The 20,397-nt window shown below is 41.6% G+C and overlaps 2 protein-coding genes across 3 annotated transcripts in view; both read left to right on the top strand.

The window, feature by feature from the left end:
• Positions 1–4,474: 4,474 nt before the first annotated feature.
• On the top strand, positions 4,475–8,770 carry LOC111845654 (uncharacterized protein C11orf98). Of its 2 annotated transcripts, XM_072710210.1 has the most exons (5): positions 4,475–4,554; positions 5,042–5,166; positions 7,073–7,170; positions 7,895–8,013; positions 8,066–8,770. In XM_072710210.1, exons 1-4 carry the CDS (start codon positions 4,519–4,521, stop codon positions 7,999–8,001), a joined length of 366 nt encoding a protein of 121 aa, XP_072566311.1. In that variant the 5' UTR covers positions 4,475–4,518; the 3' UTR covers positions 8,002–8,013; positions 8,066–8,770. The 2 variants fall into 2 exon arrangements, with proteins under 2 accessions (XP_072566311.1, XP_023670990.1); XM_023815222.2 differs by having other exon boundaries at positions 7,895–8,770.
• A 7,911-nt stretch (positions 8,771–16,681) lies between these two features.
• The window catches only part of LOC111845669 (low-density lipoprotein receptor-related protein 6), a 44,091-nt gene continuing 40,375 nt past the window's right edge, over positions 16,682–20,397 (top strand). The window contains exon 1 of the mRNA XM_072710209.1: positions 16,682–17,036. Coding sequence (XP_072566310.1) covers positions 16,982–17,036 — 55 coding nt within the window. The 5' untranslated portion in view covers positions 16,682–16,981. The remainder of the gene's footprint in view (positions 17,037–20,397) is intronic.

Genomic DNA, 20,397 nt, shown 5'->3' with positions numbered 1-20,397 from the left:
TCTAAGCAGGTACTATATTCCTGTGTTCACCCTCAACACAAGAAGTTCCAAAGTGACAAATAAATAAAGTAATGTTTAACACCTTCAGGTTTTCTCTTGATTATGAGGACAGGCTACTACCGCTGCTGGGCTGTTCTTTCGCCGTTTCCATGACAACATCCATGCGATGTTTCACGTTGTTCATTTCTTTCAGATATCATCCAGTCAGAACTGACTCATTCATTTAGACAGAGATTGGCTCTGAGTGAGACATTCCATGTTTAGCCCTCTGAACCATGTCCATTATATTACCTCAACACCTTTCCTTATGTTTTCTTTGAAGATTTCATTGTCTCAAAGTCCGACCCTATTACAAATCAGCATGACCTCATAAAGCTTAGATGGCAGTTGGAAGTGATGACCAAATGAAGCTTCATAAACCATTTGCTCTATTTTCTGACACCACTAGATGGCGCTCTCTATTTTTTTAAAAAAAGAGCTCAATGCATGCCCTAAAGCAAACCCTCCATTCATCCATTTTCCAACCCGCTTATCCTTCTGGGTCGCGGGGCTAAAGCGAACCAACAGCACCAGAAAATACAGCAAATGGTTCGTGAAGCTTCATTTGGCCATCGCTAGTGATTGGCTTTTACAGAGGAGAATATCCTTTTGGGAAGGCAGTTAGTGCTCAACAGCTTAAGGCATCATGTAGAATAAATAACTAACATAGACTCATAACCCAACAGTTGCTATTTGAGAAATCTCCAAAGTGGTAATACTGTTGTACCCTAGGAGTTCAGTTATTCCAGTAAGTGGTATATATGTAAGCAAAAATATACGGTGTCTTCAGTATTCAGGCCTCTCAAACTTTTCCAAACACTGTTGTACAGTAGACATTTAAAAATGGAGTGAAATTATTATTTTTTCCATCAATTGAATGTAAAAACATGTTCAGGAATTTTTTGCAAATTTATTTAAAGTAACTGAAGTCTTCTGTCTGCATAAGTATTCAGACTCTGTATTTAGCACATTGTAGTACCACATTTAACGATGATTACCGCTGTGAGTATCCTTGGGCACGCTTTGTACGGCTGGATTTCTCCCATTCTTCTCTGCAGATCCTCACAAGCTCTGTCAGATTGGCTGGAGAGTGTCAGTGAACTGGCATCTTAAGGTCTTTGCTCAGACTGTTTAATGGGGTTCAATTCTGCCACTATAATGCTTCCCTGTAAGGATGCTATTAGCCAGGGGATGAACTGTCCCTGGCTCTCCACAGGGAGATCCGATCATTTCTCTCATTATCGCAGAGTCCTTCAAGTCCCATCTGGCAAAATCAAACTGGGTCATCTTGTGCTGGCCAGCAGGGGGCGCAATAGGAGAATGGATACCCTGGCAAAACACACACACACACACACATATCACAGACAATTCAGAGACACCAGTGTTCAGTGTATTTGCAGTCTTCAGCTGAAAGGTAAGAGGTTCTAGCTTTCATGGGATCCCATCATTAATCTTTATTATTTACCATTTATTTTTCTTTATTAAATAAACCCTGAGCCACCCACATTTGCCAGACCCGTTTCTGCATAATAAAAATATGTTGATCTAACTCCAGATCTCATGAGAAGTAAAGACTTTAATGGACACTTTCATCGCAACTTATGAGTTCATTTTTTTTTAACTAATTTGATCCTGCCATAGCCCAGTGTTCCCCAATCCAGTGCTCGGGGACCCACAGACGATCCACGTTTTTGATCCCTCCCAGCTCCCTAATCCACAAAGCATGAACTGTCTGCAGGACCCCCAGGACCGGCTTGGGTAGGCTGCTCTTATCCCGGCATTGTTTTTTTATGGTGTTCCGCACCATGATGATGGCTCACTGTATTACAGAGTACTCTGTCATTCATATGTTGCATCTGTGTCTTCCAAGTTATCCAGCCCTGAAGGCCTGTGCAGTCCTAAGTTTATTTGTTCCCTTGGCAGCTGTGTTCTATGGTTCCCTAATGCCTGAAGCAGATGTATATAGATTAGCTTAAAACCCCAGTTACATTTAAACAAATTACAATGTCCTAATTTCATGAGTACACAATGAAATCTTCAGATACATATGTCTAACTTCTTATGTATGTTAATAATGTTATATATTACATGTGTTATCATAATATGTAGTGTAATATCATGTAATATCAATAACATGTAATATCATTATATGAAATATGTAGCATAGTCTTTAAAATTTGAGAGCAAAACAGAATATCTTTGCCTGTATAGAAAAGGGGGCAGTTTGCGAAAGATGCAGAGAAACAAAGAGACATAAAAACCTGCATAAAATTAGAAATCTTCAAAATTACTATACATCTGAATATTATCAGTGAAATCTTATTATGAATTGCTATTATTATTATTATTTTTTTATCTCAGAGAGTTTACAGAAAATGGATGTATCTCAAAAAAGGACCATATACAAATCTCAAACATTTAATTTCTCAAATGAGGGGGGCAAGATGAAAACAGCCCCTGAACTCCTCAGTGATACATTGTCCAGGAATTGCGGTCCATACTACAGCTTCACCCACCTCATTCAAAAACTACATTCATGCTGTATGCTTAACAAGAACAATCTTGGCAGAACAAAAAAAACCCCAACATTTTGGGTTTCTTGCACATAAATTAGACAGCATGCAAATCAATTAATATTGGTTAAAATACGATGACAAAACTAAATACTTCTTATAAAAACATAACATTATCTCTTCTTAACTTTTTCCTATTCAGTTTAACTTAATTTACTATGTTCGATTCTATCATTTATTATTTTATTACATCATTAATAAATGAACATATAATTTAAACAATTTTATTGTATTTGAATTTGCAGCCAATTCCATTAAATGACCTCAAGGTTCAGAGTTGCGAAGTTTGCAATGAGTTCCTTCGGGAAATTCCCCTGTCTCAGAACCATAATCCAAACATTAAAAAATGTAAAAACTTTTAAATCTATTCCAAACAATGTTTTAACTCCTTCTATAAAAGGTCAAATATATGCTGCTTTTCATTGTATCAGTAGTTTTGAAACCATTACTGTTTCCTTAGAAATTTTACTATTTTCTCACACATGCTGGAAAATATTACCACTGAATTAACTCTTATCTATGTCACACTGGTCATACATACAGTCTGCTTACTATAAATGTACATGTGCTTACAATACTGAACTTACTGGCTTTAGGTCTGCCTTGATGGTTTTGTGTAACACTACATTTGAGAAATCAACATTTCTATGTATTGAATAATAGCATTTAATGATACAAGAGTTTCATAATGAGTTTTCATAGGTCATAAATGAATGCCAGACTATTCTCATGCTGTAATGGCATCTATTATATTATCGCTTAAATTAATTTTCCCATTTATAAAATTTGCATTTCCTTCTAAACACCAAACCTCACTCCACTGTCTTTTGGGTAATTCTAGCCTTTTCTTCTGCATGGCAGCTGTGATTAACAGTATGTTAACAGCAAATTGCTGTCAAATGTTTTTGACTCATTTGATTGTGAATTTACATTTCATTTATTTAACAGCCACTTTTATCCAAAAAAGCAAATGTGAACTAAGAGCCTTGCTCAAGTTTTGCTAATCCCCTTCATCAGTGTTCAGCTGGTGTTCTCTATTCTCTATATTAAATTCTTCTTGCTTACAAGTGAATTAAAAATTTTTGTCTATTTTCATTTGTAGTCTATACAGAGAGGATTAGCTCAGAAATAAGCCTTATGAAATATTCTATCCTAAATGCTGTTTTCTTTTTAAAAATTCATCCTCCTAGTCAACACTGCCATCCTGTGAAAAATATTGTGAATTACAACTAAGGTGACCGATTAGCGTCTCTTGGCTCTGGCGGCCCCAGAAAACAAATCATATGAGGGACATCGCCATCTTGTGGTTCGTGAGGTAAAATTCTTCGTCAAAATGTTGCTTGTAGCTTTTAATTGTCTGAAGAATGCGATTAAAGTGCGGTAATTAGTGTTTTACGTAACTTACTGTTATTCGATTTCACAGCCATCCTTTTTATGTTAATTGGTTTATACCTTTCCAATTATATTTGTTAAGCACTGTTAGGATTGAAATATGTGAGCAATATTTAAAATGCGTAGTAAAATATGTGTGTATATCACAGTTATTTACAGTAAGGATTATTCCTTATTTTGGAGACTAAAAACGGAAACTAAAGCCATAATATTTTCTAAATAAAATTTTCATTTGAAATGTTCGCTGGACATTTGCTATATAAGTTAATGACTTAAAAAATTGCAATTTTACGTTTTAAACGACAATACTCGAAATCGAAATCGCGTAAGATTCAGTAAAGAATCTACTATGCTGGTTTTAAGTTGTATGTGCACGACTTTGCAGGTCTTTTTTTAAGCGATGAGCGTGTGTGATTGGCAGACTATTGCCCAATAGCGTAGCGGGATTATTATGCGGCTTCGCCAATCATAAGATGAGAATTAGTACAGGAAGTTAAGACACGTTGTAGTAAGCATGGCACCCGGAGGAAAGATCAACAGACCCAAAACTGTATGTTTAATATCTCTCTTTAAATGTTTTCTGTCCGTATTTTTTTAAGTCTGTCTTTCTCTTTTTTTTCACAGAATAGGTGCCCGGTTTTGCGGTAACTTAAAATTGCAGGATTGTTCACTGTTTACCAACCAAGTAGCGTCGTTACTTGAGGACTAATTTAGCTGCTCAATTTCCTAGTTAGATTTTTATAGATCGTGAAAAAAGCATGGAGGGAGATTGCTTGGTTTTCAGGGAAATGTTCATAATTTAAATAAAATTTATTTAAATTAATTTACCAATTTTCTTTAGCAATACCATTACCAACATTACTAAATTATGGCAACACGTTAATTTTGCGTATATTTATATGAGTAATAAGTCAATTGATGTACTTCTGTTGGTTAATTAGATGAGGAACGGTACGCACTGCCAGGGCTGGAACTGGCAATGTATATAGTAGACATTTGTACTGATTTTGCATATGTACACATTATCTCTGTTGAAGGAACTCGGGAAAAAGCTCTTTAAACGTCGACGCGTTCTTAATAAACAAAAGAAGTTGAAGCACAAGATTGTAGGAGCAGTGGTTGATGAAGGTCTGATCACTGTTCATCACCTGAAGAAAAGAATGTGAGTACACCATCTCTTAGCATAGCGCCATTTTTGAAGCCATAAGTGAATGTTCAACTTAATGTTCAATCTTGCCTTAAAGTTACAGATCTTCAACTGGAATTCTTGACCTGTCTCAGAAATCAAATTCTTGTTTTATTTATAATTATATAAAACAATTTCCTCACGCAGCATAAACGTGTTTTCATCCAGAAAAACACTACGTTCAGATATTGAGATATCACTCTTTCCAAACTGATTTTTGTAGACCTATTTCAAAATGGATTGATTTTATTTTTCTACCAGTCAACACACAATTGCCCATAATGGTTATGGTGGTCCTTCTTTCTTTCTAGAACTTGTAGTCTGTCTGGGCATGTTATCTTTAATGAATTGGAATGGCACACATCTGTCTTTTACATATGCAAATGTCCCACAGTTTGCAGTATATGGCAAAGTGAAGATAAACCATATAAATCTGAAAAAGCTCCTAGATCTGGCTTTTCAGCACAGTTGGGTATTCAAGCATGAAGAGCCTGTGGAGGGTTAGGGTGGTGACCAAGAACCCAGTGGGCACTCGAAAGGCTTTTCCACGCGCACCTTCGGTTGCGGATGAGGGGACGTGACATACATTCCGTCATCAGGGGTTTGCTGCAGACGGCTGCAGTTGTGGCACGTGTGGCCCAGATTTTTACGTCTAGCGGAAACCTTGCGCATCCGTGTGCATTGACCAATCACGTGCCAGATAATTGATTAGGTTTACAGGATTTTCACAGATTAGCGGTCAATGACGAAAGAGTAGAAAAGTAGTTGTTGTTGTTGCTGTACTAGTAGTTATGGTGAGCAGCTGTATGAGGAGGGTTGGAGGTACCCACATATCTCATTTTTCATACTGTCCAGACATTATACCGAGGTACAGAGTATTTTAAAAAGCAGCATTTTGAAATCTTGGTGATAAAATTTGGCAAGCACTTTGGGGGGGGGGGCTCCAAATAGACCGACTAATTTTGTCGTAAGGATTTCAAAATATCGTAGTATTATCATAATACCACCCAAGCCTTGAGTAATAACTTTAAAACTATTCATAAAAGTTTACCCATTTCACCTCTTGTGTTTGATGCAGTACATCTTCCCTCTCCTGGTCTAGTGGAATATGATAGTGTGCACAAACTGCGACCATCCGCAGCCAAACGTAGTATGAACACACGCAGAAAAGTAACGTATGAACTAGGCTTAACCAAGCATCAGAGGTTTTATGCAAAGACAGGAGAACCTGAAACGCAGCCATCGCTGCATCAGTCTGGTTTTTATGGTAAGGTGGTTAGATGGGAGGCACTATTGCGGTAAAGGGCAGATGATAGCCCACCTGGGTTTGGCTTCTGAATAGGTCTCTGAATGTTCTTGAATGACCCAGCCAAAGCCTGGTCTTCAACCCCATGGAAAATCTGTGGAGGGACCTGCAAATGAGGTGAAACATTGCGACAGAGTAGAGAGGATGTGCAGGGACTGGGAGAAACTGCCCATCTGTCATCATACCCAAGAAGATGCACATCTGTACTCAGTGCTGAAATTGTCCTACACAGCACTCAGTTAAGGATTTGTAAATGGGTGATTTTATTCTAAAAATTAGCTAACATTCCTTAACGTTTTTGCCTTATTGCGTCAGTTAATGGCAAAAAGAATCAATCCATCTGGAAATCCACTGTACAACAAGGTCTGGAAAAAAGTCGAGGGATCTGAATACTTTCTGAAGGCACTTGACATTCAAATTGTATCAAAAAGTCGTTATTAGGAAAAGCCTAGTTCATCTTAGTTACTTCCCCTTTAAAACCCTTTCCTGACTTATACGAATTTTTTGGGTTCACTTGTATTGGGTGTTAAAAATGTGGGAATGCCCTAAATTTGCCGTGTGTTTCCCCCTTGCCAGTTCTAGCCCACGGGCAAATATCACTCTGTCCGGCAAGAAGCGACGGAAGTTGATCAAGCAGCTGCAGCACATGGAGCGAGCGAAGGCAACCATGGAAGGTGCCGTGAATGTTAAGAGTCTCTCGCCTGGCAGATGATGGGTTACCAGTCTGAATATGAGAGTCTTTTATAGGGTCCTTTCGGGGGCAGTGTGTGGCTCAGTGGGCTAAGCCTGTGTGCCTGTAATCAGAAGGTCACCGGTTCAAACCCAGCCTCAGCACTTCTGCGGGTCCTTAACCAAGGCCCTTAACCCCCAGCTCCCTGGGCGCCGCTATGGGTGGCTGCCCTTCACAGCCTACAGAGAGCAAGATGGGGGAGGCAAAAAGAAAATGTCCCCATAGGGATCAATGTTATATAATTATTATTATTTATAATTATTACAATTACATAACCCATGACCTGCGTCTTCAATTTACGTGGAAGATGGATACTGACCTGCTGCTTTTAGTTGACTTAGATCAAACATTCCGACTGGATAAAGTGTTATCCAAGTTTTAACATGTCCCATCTGTCAATCCATCCATCTTCCATGTCGGCTTACACAGTGTACAGTGCCCAGTACCCAGTATACAGTTCCCAGTTCCTGTCCCCGGAACCACAGGGCCCGAGGCAGAGAACCTTCTGTATACAGTTCAAGACATCAATGTGTCCAATTTAGCCCCGTTTTCCTACAGTTCCGAGGTTATCTGATGCATGATGATGTATAATACCTTTAGTCTGATATGCATGCCATGCCTCAGCTGTCGGTCACCTTTGGCACGCTCTGCGTTCCTGTCCCTCGCAGTTGAAGCACAGCCTGCAAAGAAAGCTACCCCCAGCACCGTCTCCAAAAAACAGGTGAAGAAGGCAGCTCCTCGGGACGTCGAGATGGACGATCAGGATATGGAATGAGGAGATGGTGACCTGGACCCTGCTGAGGAGATGGTGACCTGGACCCTGCTGAGGAGATGGTGACCTGGACCCTGCATCAACAGCTGCAGTTCAGCAGTACAAGGATGTTGCTGTTTTTATTTTTTGAAACACATTCGTCTTTATAGAGTGTTAATATGTATCCTTCTTCCAAGACCCTGTATTCTCAACATGAATGTAATATGGTATTTTTGCAAAGCTGTCAACTTGCATTGACTGTAATTTTTAATGGACTTTGTTACTGCCTTTTGACCCAATTGAAGGAGTCTGTGCTGTAGATGGAGGAGTATTTCAGGATCCCCCCCCCCCCCCCCCCATTATAATTACCTTTATAACTGGAGGTTAGCTTCAAGACTGTACTGAGGCATTGTGTGGTTCAGTGGAAATGGACACTATTGCCTGCGATTGGAATGTCGCTGCTTCAGATCCCAGAAGCTGAAAGGGTGATTTCAGTATTGTGGCCTTGAACAAGACCCTTAACCCTACAATTGCTTAATACATTCTGATAAATGTATGTCACTTTAGATAAAAGAGTCTGCTTTTGTTGTATAAAACATACAAACTTTGAGTGACAGTGTTTCAAGGAACAGGGCTGTACAGACTCACTGTAAGCTGTTGTATATGGAGGATGCTTGAAATATTTGCATACAAAAGCTGATCATAAGGCTCTTATGTTGAATGTCGACATATATGGAAATATCTCCCATCTCGTGTACTTAAGTAAACAAGGCCTATAATAATTTCAACCCTATCTTTGTACGTGAACATAGATTTGTAAATGCCGCAGTTAACATTTTAAAACTGGTATTTGTAATTACTTTTTCCACTCTGTCGCCCCAAAATTGTATTTGCGATTCGTTAACCTTCCGATGCAACGTGAATAATTATTAATTTAAGGAATTGATGTTTAGACGTGCATCAAGGTGTAAATTGTAGTGACCGACGCAACAACCCAATCCGGAGTGGCGTGTTTAATCAGGGATGTGGCGGCAGGATTGAAAAGGTAGCCTACAGTCAAGCCCCCCCTTTGCGAAATGTCGAGGACAAAGAGACAAAAAACAGATGCACCCAGACACGGCGAGGAAGCAGGCTGTGATCCTACGGTGATCGGGGGATCGGGCTCCGGGTTGTAGTCGAGCCTGCGGTGAGCTTTCCGGTGCGAAACGCCGAAGTCATGCTGTGGTTTCGTGGACCTTTTAACGATTTTGTGACACGGACTGCAACTCCGGCTTGAAAAACAGCCTTTTTATTTCCGTCGCTGCCAGCGATCGTCCAAGAAAACGGGGACACGGCGGTGGCTGGTGCGCCTTGGACAGATCACCGACGAATATTTCGCCACCACTATACATTTATTTAATTAATAACGCACTGTCTTCTCGTGTTTATTCTATGTTTGGAAGTGATGTCAAATATAATGCATTTCAGTATAATGACAAGGAGAACGAGAGGCTGACGGAGGACAGCGCGGTGTTGGTGTCCTCGTATTTATAAGAGAAATGTCTAAGAAGGGTCTGTATTACGAGGATGGAAAAAAATAATCAAAATCAAGACTTATAAAAAAATAATAATATTCTTCTAGGATGGTACCTGCATCAGTAGTACACAGAGTACTCTCACAATATTAAAAAGGTAGGAACCGCAACCAATAATCTGTATTTCAGTAATGACTCGATCGTATATATTATTTAACACGTGTTAAATCATACGCTGTGTACAACTAAATCGGTGGTCAGTATTATTTCGTCAGTTCAGTGTAGCTACCAGTAACTGCGCAATTGTTTACGCTCATAGAGAAAAGCGGCGTCCTTATGATTTAATGGAAGCTGCGTTTTGGTGTGTTTTCCCCTCCAGCTACATATCGTCTGTTTGTATGACATCGGCGTTATAACGGAACATCTCCGTCTAAAGAATCTGCCGTCGGGCAAAAATGTCCTCGATAAATAAGAGTTACCTAAATTTCCGTTATCACCGCAGATAATATGTTAACTAGTTTTCATGTACTGCTGTAAGATGGTGACATTTTTCTTTAATCTGTATTGTCTGAAATATATCCTAATATCTATGTATGGTATTATGATCGTGAGGGATTCCGTGAAACCTTCGAAATGTGCGACTCTGAAATTACACAGCAGGGTTAACTGTTCTGAATACCGCGTAACTGTATAGTAATAATAAGTATTGGTCTTGTAGGTGTTTAGAAACGGGGGTGAAGTTGTGCCCTGAGGTGTCGGGGAGCGCGCTGAACTGTGGAGAGGCATTTTCACACCTCATGGGAGACTGCTAACAAGCACTCGCTACTGGTAAGTACTAAGATCACAGCCTCTGCTGTAGTCATTGGAAATGCAGTGCTGCTCATTATACTCGGAGCTAAAACAGTCATCCACTTACCCATAAGCCATTTAGCCAATAAGGGTCATAGCGATCTGGTGCAGGTATAGTGAAGGTTCTAGAGTAAGGAGCACCGACCCACGACAGCGCACCGGTTTACCCTGAACGCCATGTCGTTAGTGCCTAGTGGAAATGCACGTGGGAGAGAAGCAAACAGGAGCAGAACATCCAGCAGCCACGCACGTGGCTTTGGGGGTTGGGAGTGCAAACTCTGTTGTTTTTCCACAGACACCCTAACCCCCAAAGCAATCTTTACTTTTACCAATTCATATTGCAGTTTGTTTACCAGAAGAAATTGACTGTTTCCTGGGACTTTTCAGAAATCCTAGGAGGATGTTACAGCGCTCCTTTCCTTATATGAGCAAGGAGGCAGCATTTTTGTCGTAAAATTCATCTGGCAATGGCATTGATTTGAATCGGTTTCCTTGAAATGCAATTCATGTGCTGAAATTTTGTTTTTCGTCTAGATGCTAAACAAACCCAGATACCTTTGACTGTGACGGAACAGCCTCCCCTCCAATATCTTGGCACACTGAATGAAAATGACTAATATGTTTTCCAATGGTGTATTTAAAAATTATATTATCTTAATTGTAGCATGAAATGTGCTCTTTAAAAGCCTTTCAGTTTCCCTTTCTGGCCGCTTAAAAGGGTCAGGTCAAATCGCTTTGCAGATCCATCCATCTTCCAATGGCTTGTGTGGTATGGGGTCGCGGGGGGCGGGGCTTGACTGCTATATCAGGCAGCACGGGGCATAAGGACAGGACAGGATGGCAGTCCATCACAGTGCACATATATGCATATATTTGCACCCTGTGGTGATTTCCCAGTCCTGTAGGTGTGAGACCGCAGTGCTACCAGCTGAGCCATTATGCCACTTAACCGTTTGCATAGTTTTTATAAAATCCGATGACATAAATCATTTTGGTTGTAGCTGTTAACACAGTAATTGCACTAGAAACATAATTACCGGTAATAGTTTTATATTAATAATACCAAGATGGTTCAATGGCATGTGCACAACAATGACAATGGCACAACTGGGTGGTTGAAAGTTGCTTGGAATCTCCAGGGTCTGGGGGGTGAAATCCCATCTCTGTGGTGCTCGTAGGTTCTCCCTCTCTCCAGTGGGTTCCCTCGCAATGAACCGGTTCCCCTTCCAGGGTGTCCTCATGCTCTGTCCTATCTGTACACTCTCTTCCCTAGGACATTCTGAATCTACCCACTAGTCGATTCTTCCAATGTGGGCTGTAGCTGGCACGCATGCGGCGACCCCCTCCTGGTCCGTGAAGATGGGAGTGGGTCTGGTGTTCAGCCTGGCTCTCCTGTGGTCCTCCAGTTCGGCCACCACCAAGCAGTGCTTCTCCAAGGAGCGCACCAATCTGATCATCAACGCCAGCGCCGCCTTCCTGGCCAGGACTACAGTTCTGGATGCCCGCACCAGCCTTTCCCAGCAGGCCTGTCTGCTTGACTGCTGCTCCCAAGAAGGTTCTGGAACAGTCATAATACCGACACCAGTATGATTTGCCTAAAAGCAGTCAGTTGTAAAGATTGTCATACAGATTGACCTATTGTGATTAATTTTTCATGCTGTGGCACTGTATAGGACATCACTAGGCCAAAGTTGATAAATGTATCGCCAAATACAATAATCATCTGTGCTTTTTATTTTCTTGCAGTTTTTAAATGCAACTGGGCTGTATACAGACCCGATAAGCCGAGCGGAAGCGAAAATTGCTACTTGTTTTACTGTGAAAGAGAAGAGGATTGTCCTCTGATTCCCATGAACGGAGTGAACAGCTATAACATTTTCACAGGTAATCTTCAAATAAACAACCACGTGGACCATTTGTCCTCATTGGAATTATCTGACTGACTGTATAATTTTCTGTGACCTGCATTATTTTGTTTATAAAATGTGTCATTTTCTATTCCTTAGGTGTGGATTATCCATCCATGAACCATTTAACTACTACAAAAGCCGCCACACAGCCAAGTACTACCCCCAGAGTAACAATCAGAGTAACTGCTAAGCCAACCTACGTTACCACTCCATCAACACCAACTGCCACCACACATACTTCAACTGCTGTCACTACTCCTACACAACCAGTGACTACTACTCAACCAACTACTACTACTATTACTACACTACCACCTACTATTACACAGCCAAGTATTAGTACTACTCTACCAAGTATTACTAGTACAGAGCCAAGTATTACTACTACTACTACTACTACTACTGTTACTACTAGTACACAACCAGCTAGTTCTAGACAAACAACTACTACTATACAACCAGCTAGTACTACACAACAACTTCCAGCTACAACTAGGACACCACAACCAAGCAGTACTACTGCACATACTCAGCCAACTACTACTCTTACTAGCAGTCAACCAACCACCACCACTACAGAATCAGCTACAACAGCTTTGATTATAACACCACCAACCTTCATTTTACATACTGATCCTATTACCATGAAAACTACTACCACGAGCTCACTGGTAGCAAGGCCCAACCGACCAATCGATGTTTCTATGCAAAAAACTATTACAGCATCAGCATTAACAACTACTGTGCAATCACCCCTGACTACTGAAATAAAAATTGGCACTGACCCAACAGAAACCACAGCTGCTGAAACAACTTGTGTTACATGGCAAGCTTTGCTCGCTACAACAATTACAACTACAGCTACACCGAAAACTGAAACACAAACATCTTTATCCACAAGTACCACAAAACCAAATAGAAATATCAAAAACCACAACAAACCAACAAAGAAACAAGCCATGAAACCATCCCCTTATAATACAAGACTAGGTACCACTACTACAACCACTATATCCCCTTCCAAACATCACTTAAAATTGACTACAGCAAATGCAAAACAAAGCTCCGTAACAAGACCGCCAGGTCTCCCTCACAAAGCAGCATCCAGAAAGCCAAAGACAAACCTGAGGACTTCGGCCACCACGATTAAAGCAAAAGTCTCCACTGCGCAAATGACGACATGGACGACAGCGACTCCCACGTTGCTGATGACCCAACGCTCTGCGGCCAGCATGACCCCATTGCAAGTCACAGCCAAGGAAGCCAAGTCCATGCTGGTGGCCCCTCCCCCACCAGCTCCACCCACCACTAAGCCTGGCCACACAAACCCCCCCAAAAGGAACACTGTCCACCAGCGGACACTGAAGAGCACTCTTGAGGTAGCTGTGGTGGTTGGACTTGTGTTCTTGGCTCTTGTTATAGCACTGGTAGGAAGGAAAGCTATGGAGTCTTTCAACCGAAGACAGTACACAAGATTGGAGCTAAATGACTTATATTACGATGTGTGACAGCATCCCGCACAAGTGTCAAATGCAAAACTCTGTTTTGTTTTTTGAACCAGAAACGATGTGCTCTATTTTTCAACTAATATCTAAAAAAATGGGTGCATTTAATTTCATGAGACCAGTTGATAAAATAAAATGGGTCTTGGGGGGGGGGGGGTTTGAGGCGGTTTAGTAGGGCCAAAGAATAATGAATTAAAAACGCAGCAATACCTCTTTTGCTTATACTCAGGTAGTCATAAAAATCTGGTCAGCAATTGGGAAACCGGTTACTTCAGCAAAAATGCCATTGTGAACTGCAGCTACATAAAATGTATTGAAACAAGTCACCAGTTGTTAGAGGTAAGCAGTAAGTGATGTGAAGAAACGCCGCTTGTCATTCTGTCGTCTAATTTTTAAATTCATTTGCACTGTTCAGTAATAATTTTACTGTCCATTGGCAGTGTGGCCTCCTCACAGCTCATGCTGGTGTAGTTTTTTTTACAGAATTACTTACAGAACTTAAAGAATGCAGGGAACAGGGAGGCAGAATGCATCGAAGAATTCAACAATCAGTTCCAGTGCATTGTATCTTAAATTCATATATTGTTCTTTTATGTAGAGTTCATTGATTGCATAGTTTTGTCCAAGAATTTGATGTATGTACACACGTATGCGTGTGTTCGTGGGTGTGTGTGTAGAAAGAGAACGATGTAAAAATGATTGTTTTTGTAGAGTGCTGAATTACCCGATGTCCTGCATAATATAGGTGTCCTAATGTAACCACAAGATGGCAGCAAACACAAAGTGAACCACAGTGAGCCGTGCTCCATCGCTAAGATTCCACTAGAAAAAAAATGTACACTGCAAATTCTGGAAATAAATTCAATGAATTGCACACTTATTAAGTAGGATGTTTCGATGGACTTCACTCAAATATTTACCGCATGTATAATTTCGAAGGTTGTGTGAAAATTCATGGGTTTGGTGTACTTTGTTACTTATAAATTAGATTTAAGTAAGTGGTAATTGTACAAAATGTGATTTTGCAATAAAGCTTTTGTAAGCATATTTTGTGAGAATGTTTTCAGGCATGATTCAAACAGAAAACGTTATGGGGAAGCAGAAGTAACCGTAGTGCTTGTCCCCATTGACCAGATGGCGATAGCTGATGTCTGGTTAGGGCCATGATGTTTTGAAAGTTAAGAAAACCCTCAAGGAGGAATTTCTTTAGTGAAATAGTCACTGTGTCTCTCACTATGGATGGTCCAGGTGATTAACAAAGTGTGCACATGTGACATATGACACTGGAGGCCTAACTAGCACCGGACAAGAACATCTTAATTTGCTAAAACCAAAAACAATGCATACACATCAGTCCATTGGAACAACAGTACATTTACCTATGTTTAAAGGACGACCTGCAGGTGCTCCAGATCTGAAAATGTGAAGGAACTATTTGACGTTCCAAAACCACTCAAATACTACATCTACTACCAACTGAGAAAGGAACAAAGACTACATCCCTGATTATCCAGGGACTATTAACAAGCAGAATCTATATCTTTCAAGTTAAACGAAAGGTCCCTTGGTGTTTATGCTGTTTATGTTGCATGTTTAAGCACAATTGTTGAAGAGAAGGAACTTGAAATAAGTTTTCCGATGAATAAGCATGAAAAATGTAGATTCTTTATGAAATAAGGGTTCTGACCAAATCAGGATAATCTTTGATAATATGGACAAGGCAGTACAAGGCAATAATCTCACAATTTTTTTTGTGTGTGTCATATTTACAGTGTAACTATCAGAAAATGAATGTGCTCTGTACTGGGGAGCTAAGCAGGAATTAGCGTCCTCTGGGAGCTTCAGGAGACTCTCAAAGGCACTCCCATTTCTCGGACATTAGAGTTGCCCTGTTTCACATGCGTCGGTGTAGTACAGGAAGTCAGAAGTAAAGGAGCCCCATGCCATTAAAATGTGTCTTTTCCCTGAGCCTGATTTCCACTTTTCCTCAGACTCAAGAATCCGTTACCTCAAGTGAAGGTGCACTATCATGGACGCTGTAGAAAATCTGGATGGCTGTTGTCGGACCATGAACCTCCAAGGATACTGGTACCTGGCCATTTACCTGAATTTTTTCCATTTCCATAAGGACCTTTAAAATAATAGTTCCTTGGTAATATTAAACATCTAAATTAAAACAGAGCAAAAACTGAATCCCTTTTCATGTCTTTTCTGAAGTGGCATCAGCAGTTTCCTGAGAATACATTTCTGTGCTTGCCGCTAGCTTTTGTTTCTCCAATAAGGAGCCATTGTCCACTCTGAGATAAGAAAGATACAATCTATGAATATTATAGTGCATTGTTATCTTTAAAAAAAACTATCTGCACATTGAAATATTATGAGAATAAAGATGATACATTCACAGATCACAGTAGGAGTCTGTAATAGATTTCTCAGTATGACATAAAACATCAACCAAGGCTGAAAACATATTGTTTTGCTGCGTAATCCTTTATTGGCACTAACATTATCTAACTGTTACAGAAATTATTCAAAAACACGCGTGATAAACAGAAAGCCTGTGTAATTTGAAGCATTCGCTAAGACTTTGTAGCTCGGCGTTCCCGACAGAGGCGACCCTCACAAGCGGGGTCACAGGGGTATCCGGATACGGACCGAAGCACCATCTCGCCGTGAGAAACTAGTCCCTCCGGATTTGCTTTCTCTGCTCCCAAAACAATTGCTGATCCCCCCCCCTCCTTTCCCCGCAAACACCCGCTGCCCGCGTCACATTTTCACCGATCCCGCCGCGACCAAATTGCGGCATGGGAGGGGGGTGGTTGGAGACGAGCGCATGCGGTGGAGCCACAACAATAGCTGATGCGGGTCGGGTTTCGAGAGCGAATACTGCCGAGCACAGGGGGGAGGGATAGGGGGAAAAGGCGGAGAGGGGGGGTTTGGCATTTTTCCGCCCGGCGGAAGGACACGGATCCAGAGGCGGCGTGTCGTTGCGCTCAGGCAGCAGAATGAGCGACTCGGAATCGCGGCGCCACCGAGCGTGAGTGCGGAGTAGAATGGAGCCGAGCTCGGCTTGAGCCGCACCGGAACCGGCCCGAATCACACGACGCGAAGGTCCGAAGATACCGAAACAGAGGAGGAAGAGGGAGCACGACGAGGGAGCGATATGATATCGCCGCGCTGAAAGACAAGCGGCGGCGGCGGCTTGCGAGGAAAAAGGGAGAGAAAGATGGGCGCCGTTCTGCGGAGTCTAATCTTCTGTAGTTTCTGTTCGCTTATACGAGGTGAGTTTTGGATGGGATGTTTTTTTTTTTCTCCTCTGCTTCTTTTCCGGAAAGTTGGCAAAAGATTTGGGAGAAGTAGCCGTCCCCCCCCCGCCATAGGCCTTGCGTGCAAGTGCGTGGGGCCCTACGTGAAGGGGAGCTCGCTACCTTGATTGCACGTAGGATCCCATATGGACCCGCGCCGCCTGCGCGTGCCGTTTGCTGCCCACCGGCCGTGCTTCCATTCGGACTCCCGCTTGTGGCTTTAGTCTGTTTACCCCCATCGAAGTGCATCCGTGCGCCTTTATATAAATGCATATATACTGTTTTCATAGTACGGCCAAGCTTCCCGTCTTCCATATGCATTAATAGCAGGCATGGTTTTGGTCCCGTCTGTCTCCCGTCCGACACTTCCCTGTTTCTCTCGCCGAAGGTGTATTTATTGTTAATCGTCTGCCACCTCTAGTTTTAAAACTGCTACTTTTCGATCGCCTTTAATGTAAACGGGCTGATACTGATACACGTTGTAGGGGTAGAGCTACGTCTACTCTGGATATTTTGTTTCCGAGACGAACCGTGGCGTGCGCTTTGTTGCAACTTTTTTTTTTGTCAAAGCCTTGGCTTTTATTCGGCTGTTTATCGTCATTATCGCAGTCGGATAGCCTGTTTTTTAGTCAAACTGGTTATGTTCACTGCCATTTATGTTGTCCCTCGTTTAGTTTTCATTGTTCTATTTTAAACTTTTAGTCGTAGTAGCCCCCACCCCCTCCGAAATATGAAAACAAGTTTAAATCTCCATTTCCTGTAAAACCACGAAACCACGTATCAGCATAACCGTATGAGTCTGTATGTTTTCTCCAAATTTCGCCAATCGCGTAATCTCAGCTATAAAACGACGGGTCTTTGCTCTGTGGGTAATTTGAGTATAAAAGCAATGTATTCATGAAAATGGGCTTGGCGAGATGCATTGTCTGTTTTCTTTCCTCCAAAGGGTCAGAAGGTATCTTTTTATTTTCAATGCCTTTCTCCGTGTTGCATTGCCAGTGAAACAGTCTAGTCTTTGCATTATTGAGAATCACGAATCAACCAAACCCAATGTCACGGGTCAGCTTGGCGCAGCTGGACTTTAACCACGGCAAAGCCAAGCTCTCGATTAGGTGAGGATATGGTGAACGATCAGAGATGAGATTTCTGTGCTGACGCTCTCTGTCATGTTTAGAGGTGAATTATCACTTTGAGCAAGTTAACGAAAGGGATTTTCTGATCTGCTACTGCATGAATACTGGATTACTGATCTGTAAGTCGACAGGTACTTTGGCCATTTGGATTTTGAGGCGTTAATGGAGTTACTAAATGGATATTGGGGTTGGTTAGCCTCATGTCCACCGCCCTTATATGACAAACTATCATTACTGTTAAACCTAACAACTACCGTACATGCTAGCCTCTGACAGCTGGTCTGTGAATGATTAGAACATGTAATAATACAGAATCCCTTTCCTGTTATTTACTGGTGTCCTTATTAAGGTTAAATGTTCTAGCAGGTTATAGTGATGATAGATCCTAATGGCATTTTCCAGATTTTTAGAATTATAATATAGCATTTTAGTTGTTTTTTTTTTTTTTGTGGTGAAGTTCTAGTACTGTTGGTTGACTAGTGTGTGGTGGGCTTTGAATCAGTAACTTTAGCATCCATGTTATGCTTTGGATTTCGCAATGCACTTTCTACCATTTGAACCTCGCTTTACAAAACCTGTTTTGTCACCTTAGCCCACGTTATCTGTCTCCATCAAGTGGAAGAATGCGATGGAGAGCCCTGTGACGCTGCGTCTACTGATCGAGATGACAGCTTGATGTTGACGGGCGCCTCGTTGATCTGTGTGTCTCGTCTCCTTCTGGGACCTTAATAATGCCGTTGCTTTTTTACGTCGCCTGTTGCAGTAACTGATTATGACAATGGGAGTTCTTTTGACAACATTATCCAATGAAAGTGCATAGGTTTAAGAATTAGCTATGATTGGTAAAGGCTATTATGGTCATGTGATTGGCTGGTACAGGAAATCACTGCTTTGAGTTTTTAATTATGACTGGCTGGTAAGGACACTGTGGTAGACTTGTTTTTTTGGGGGGGAGGGGGGGATAACCGAAGTAGCTGCTTTTGCCAAGGGAGGGGGGAAAGTGTTACTGGTGATAGAAAGGAAATGGGAATATGTTTGAGGCCAGATATTAAGTGTCCTAAAGTATAATTTTTCTTCTGTTTACATTTGGCAGACAGAAGTAGTCCTGTTGGACTGACATCAGTGAACTTTCCCCGTGTTGCTTAAGTTCATAAATATTTAGAGAAGGAAATTCCCCATGTTGAAAAACAGCATGTCGGTCGGAGGCACGGAAACTTGAGGTTGACCGTGATAGCGATACATTGGCAGTGGTAGTAGATGTGTCAAACTGAGGTTTGGACCTCAGCCAGTTTGTATGGAAAAAAAGTGCCATTTACCATCCTCTTGCATATCGTTTCAATGAATTTATATAACTTCTAGTCAGATGTGCCTAAAACGCTGTGTTCTATTGTACCGTTTACACAGATTTTCATAAAGTTTTTGTGCTGACTTTGTAGATCCCATAGATCGGCATGGAGATAGCTAATCTAAGCTGACATCAATGAAAGGAGTCTTTGCCACATAACTTGGAGTGCTGTGAAGTTGTAGTGCGAGATGCTCAGATTTCTGCTTTGAGTAGATTAACTGTTGCTGTTTTGTGTTCTTGTGGAGCTGCGGTAGCCTCTAAATTAGTTTTAGAAGGAAGGATTGAATGAATGAATCTTCAGCGGCTTCATTTCCATCATAGCAGATTTCACTGAGGTTGTAGCCGCAAAGTGGCCACACTCGGCAGGAAGTGAGCGCCGAGCCGGATCCCTCCCGTCAGTAGTGGCACCTGCAGAAGCGAGCCGATGCATGTCCAGGCAGTCTGGGCAAGGTCCACGTTACCCAAAATTAAACGGCGAGTCGAAATCCTCAAGAGCCTGACTCTGCAGCCAGACTTTGCTATGCTAATGAAACCGCTGCCGTCGTGTCTATTCTTGCTTGACTCATGCCGGACACGGCAGGAAAAACATCCTGCCTGGCAAAATAAGCAAGATTTTTATACCGTGGCAGCGGGGGAGGCTTATTAAAATAATGTTGACGCATCCAAGCTGCAGCTCTGGAGTGGTGGAACTGGGGGCTCGTAGCATTTCTCCATTACCCTCTTACTGGGCCGTGAAGTCTGGCATCGTATGGATTTGCCGTGGTCCACAAAATTGAATTACTGTCAACGGTTACGTTTTTTTTTTTTCTTGAATATTCTATCAGACCTGTTCCTTTGTGTTAGTATCTAGTAGAACTTA

This window comes from Paramormyrops kingsleyae, chromosome 3, assembly GCF_048594095.1.
Source record: "Paramormyrops kingsleyae isolate MSU_618 chromosome 3, PKINGS_0.4, whole genome shotgun sequence".
Lineage (NCBI taxonomy): Eukaryota > Metazoa > Chordata > Actinopteri > Osteoglossiformes > Mormyridae > Paramormyrops > Paramormyrops kingsleyae.
Note: the sequence above shows the minus strand (reverse complement) of the source record. Positions and strands in the feature narration are given on the sequence as shown.

Excerpts from the sequence above, each read along its gene's own strand:
- LOC111845654 (XM_072710210.1), top strand. The coding sequence starts at position 4,519 with ATGGCACCCGGAGGAAAGATCAACAGACCCAAAACT. Across the intron at positions 4,555-5,041 it reads AGATCAACAGACCCAAAACT|GAACTCGGGAAAAAGCTCTT; the intron begins GTATGTTTAATA and ends TCTCTGTTGAAG. Across the intron at positions 5,167-7,072 it reads CATCACCTGAAGAAAAGAAT|TTCTAGCCCACGGGCAAATA; the intron begins GTGAGTACACCA and ends CCCCCTTGCCAG.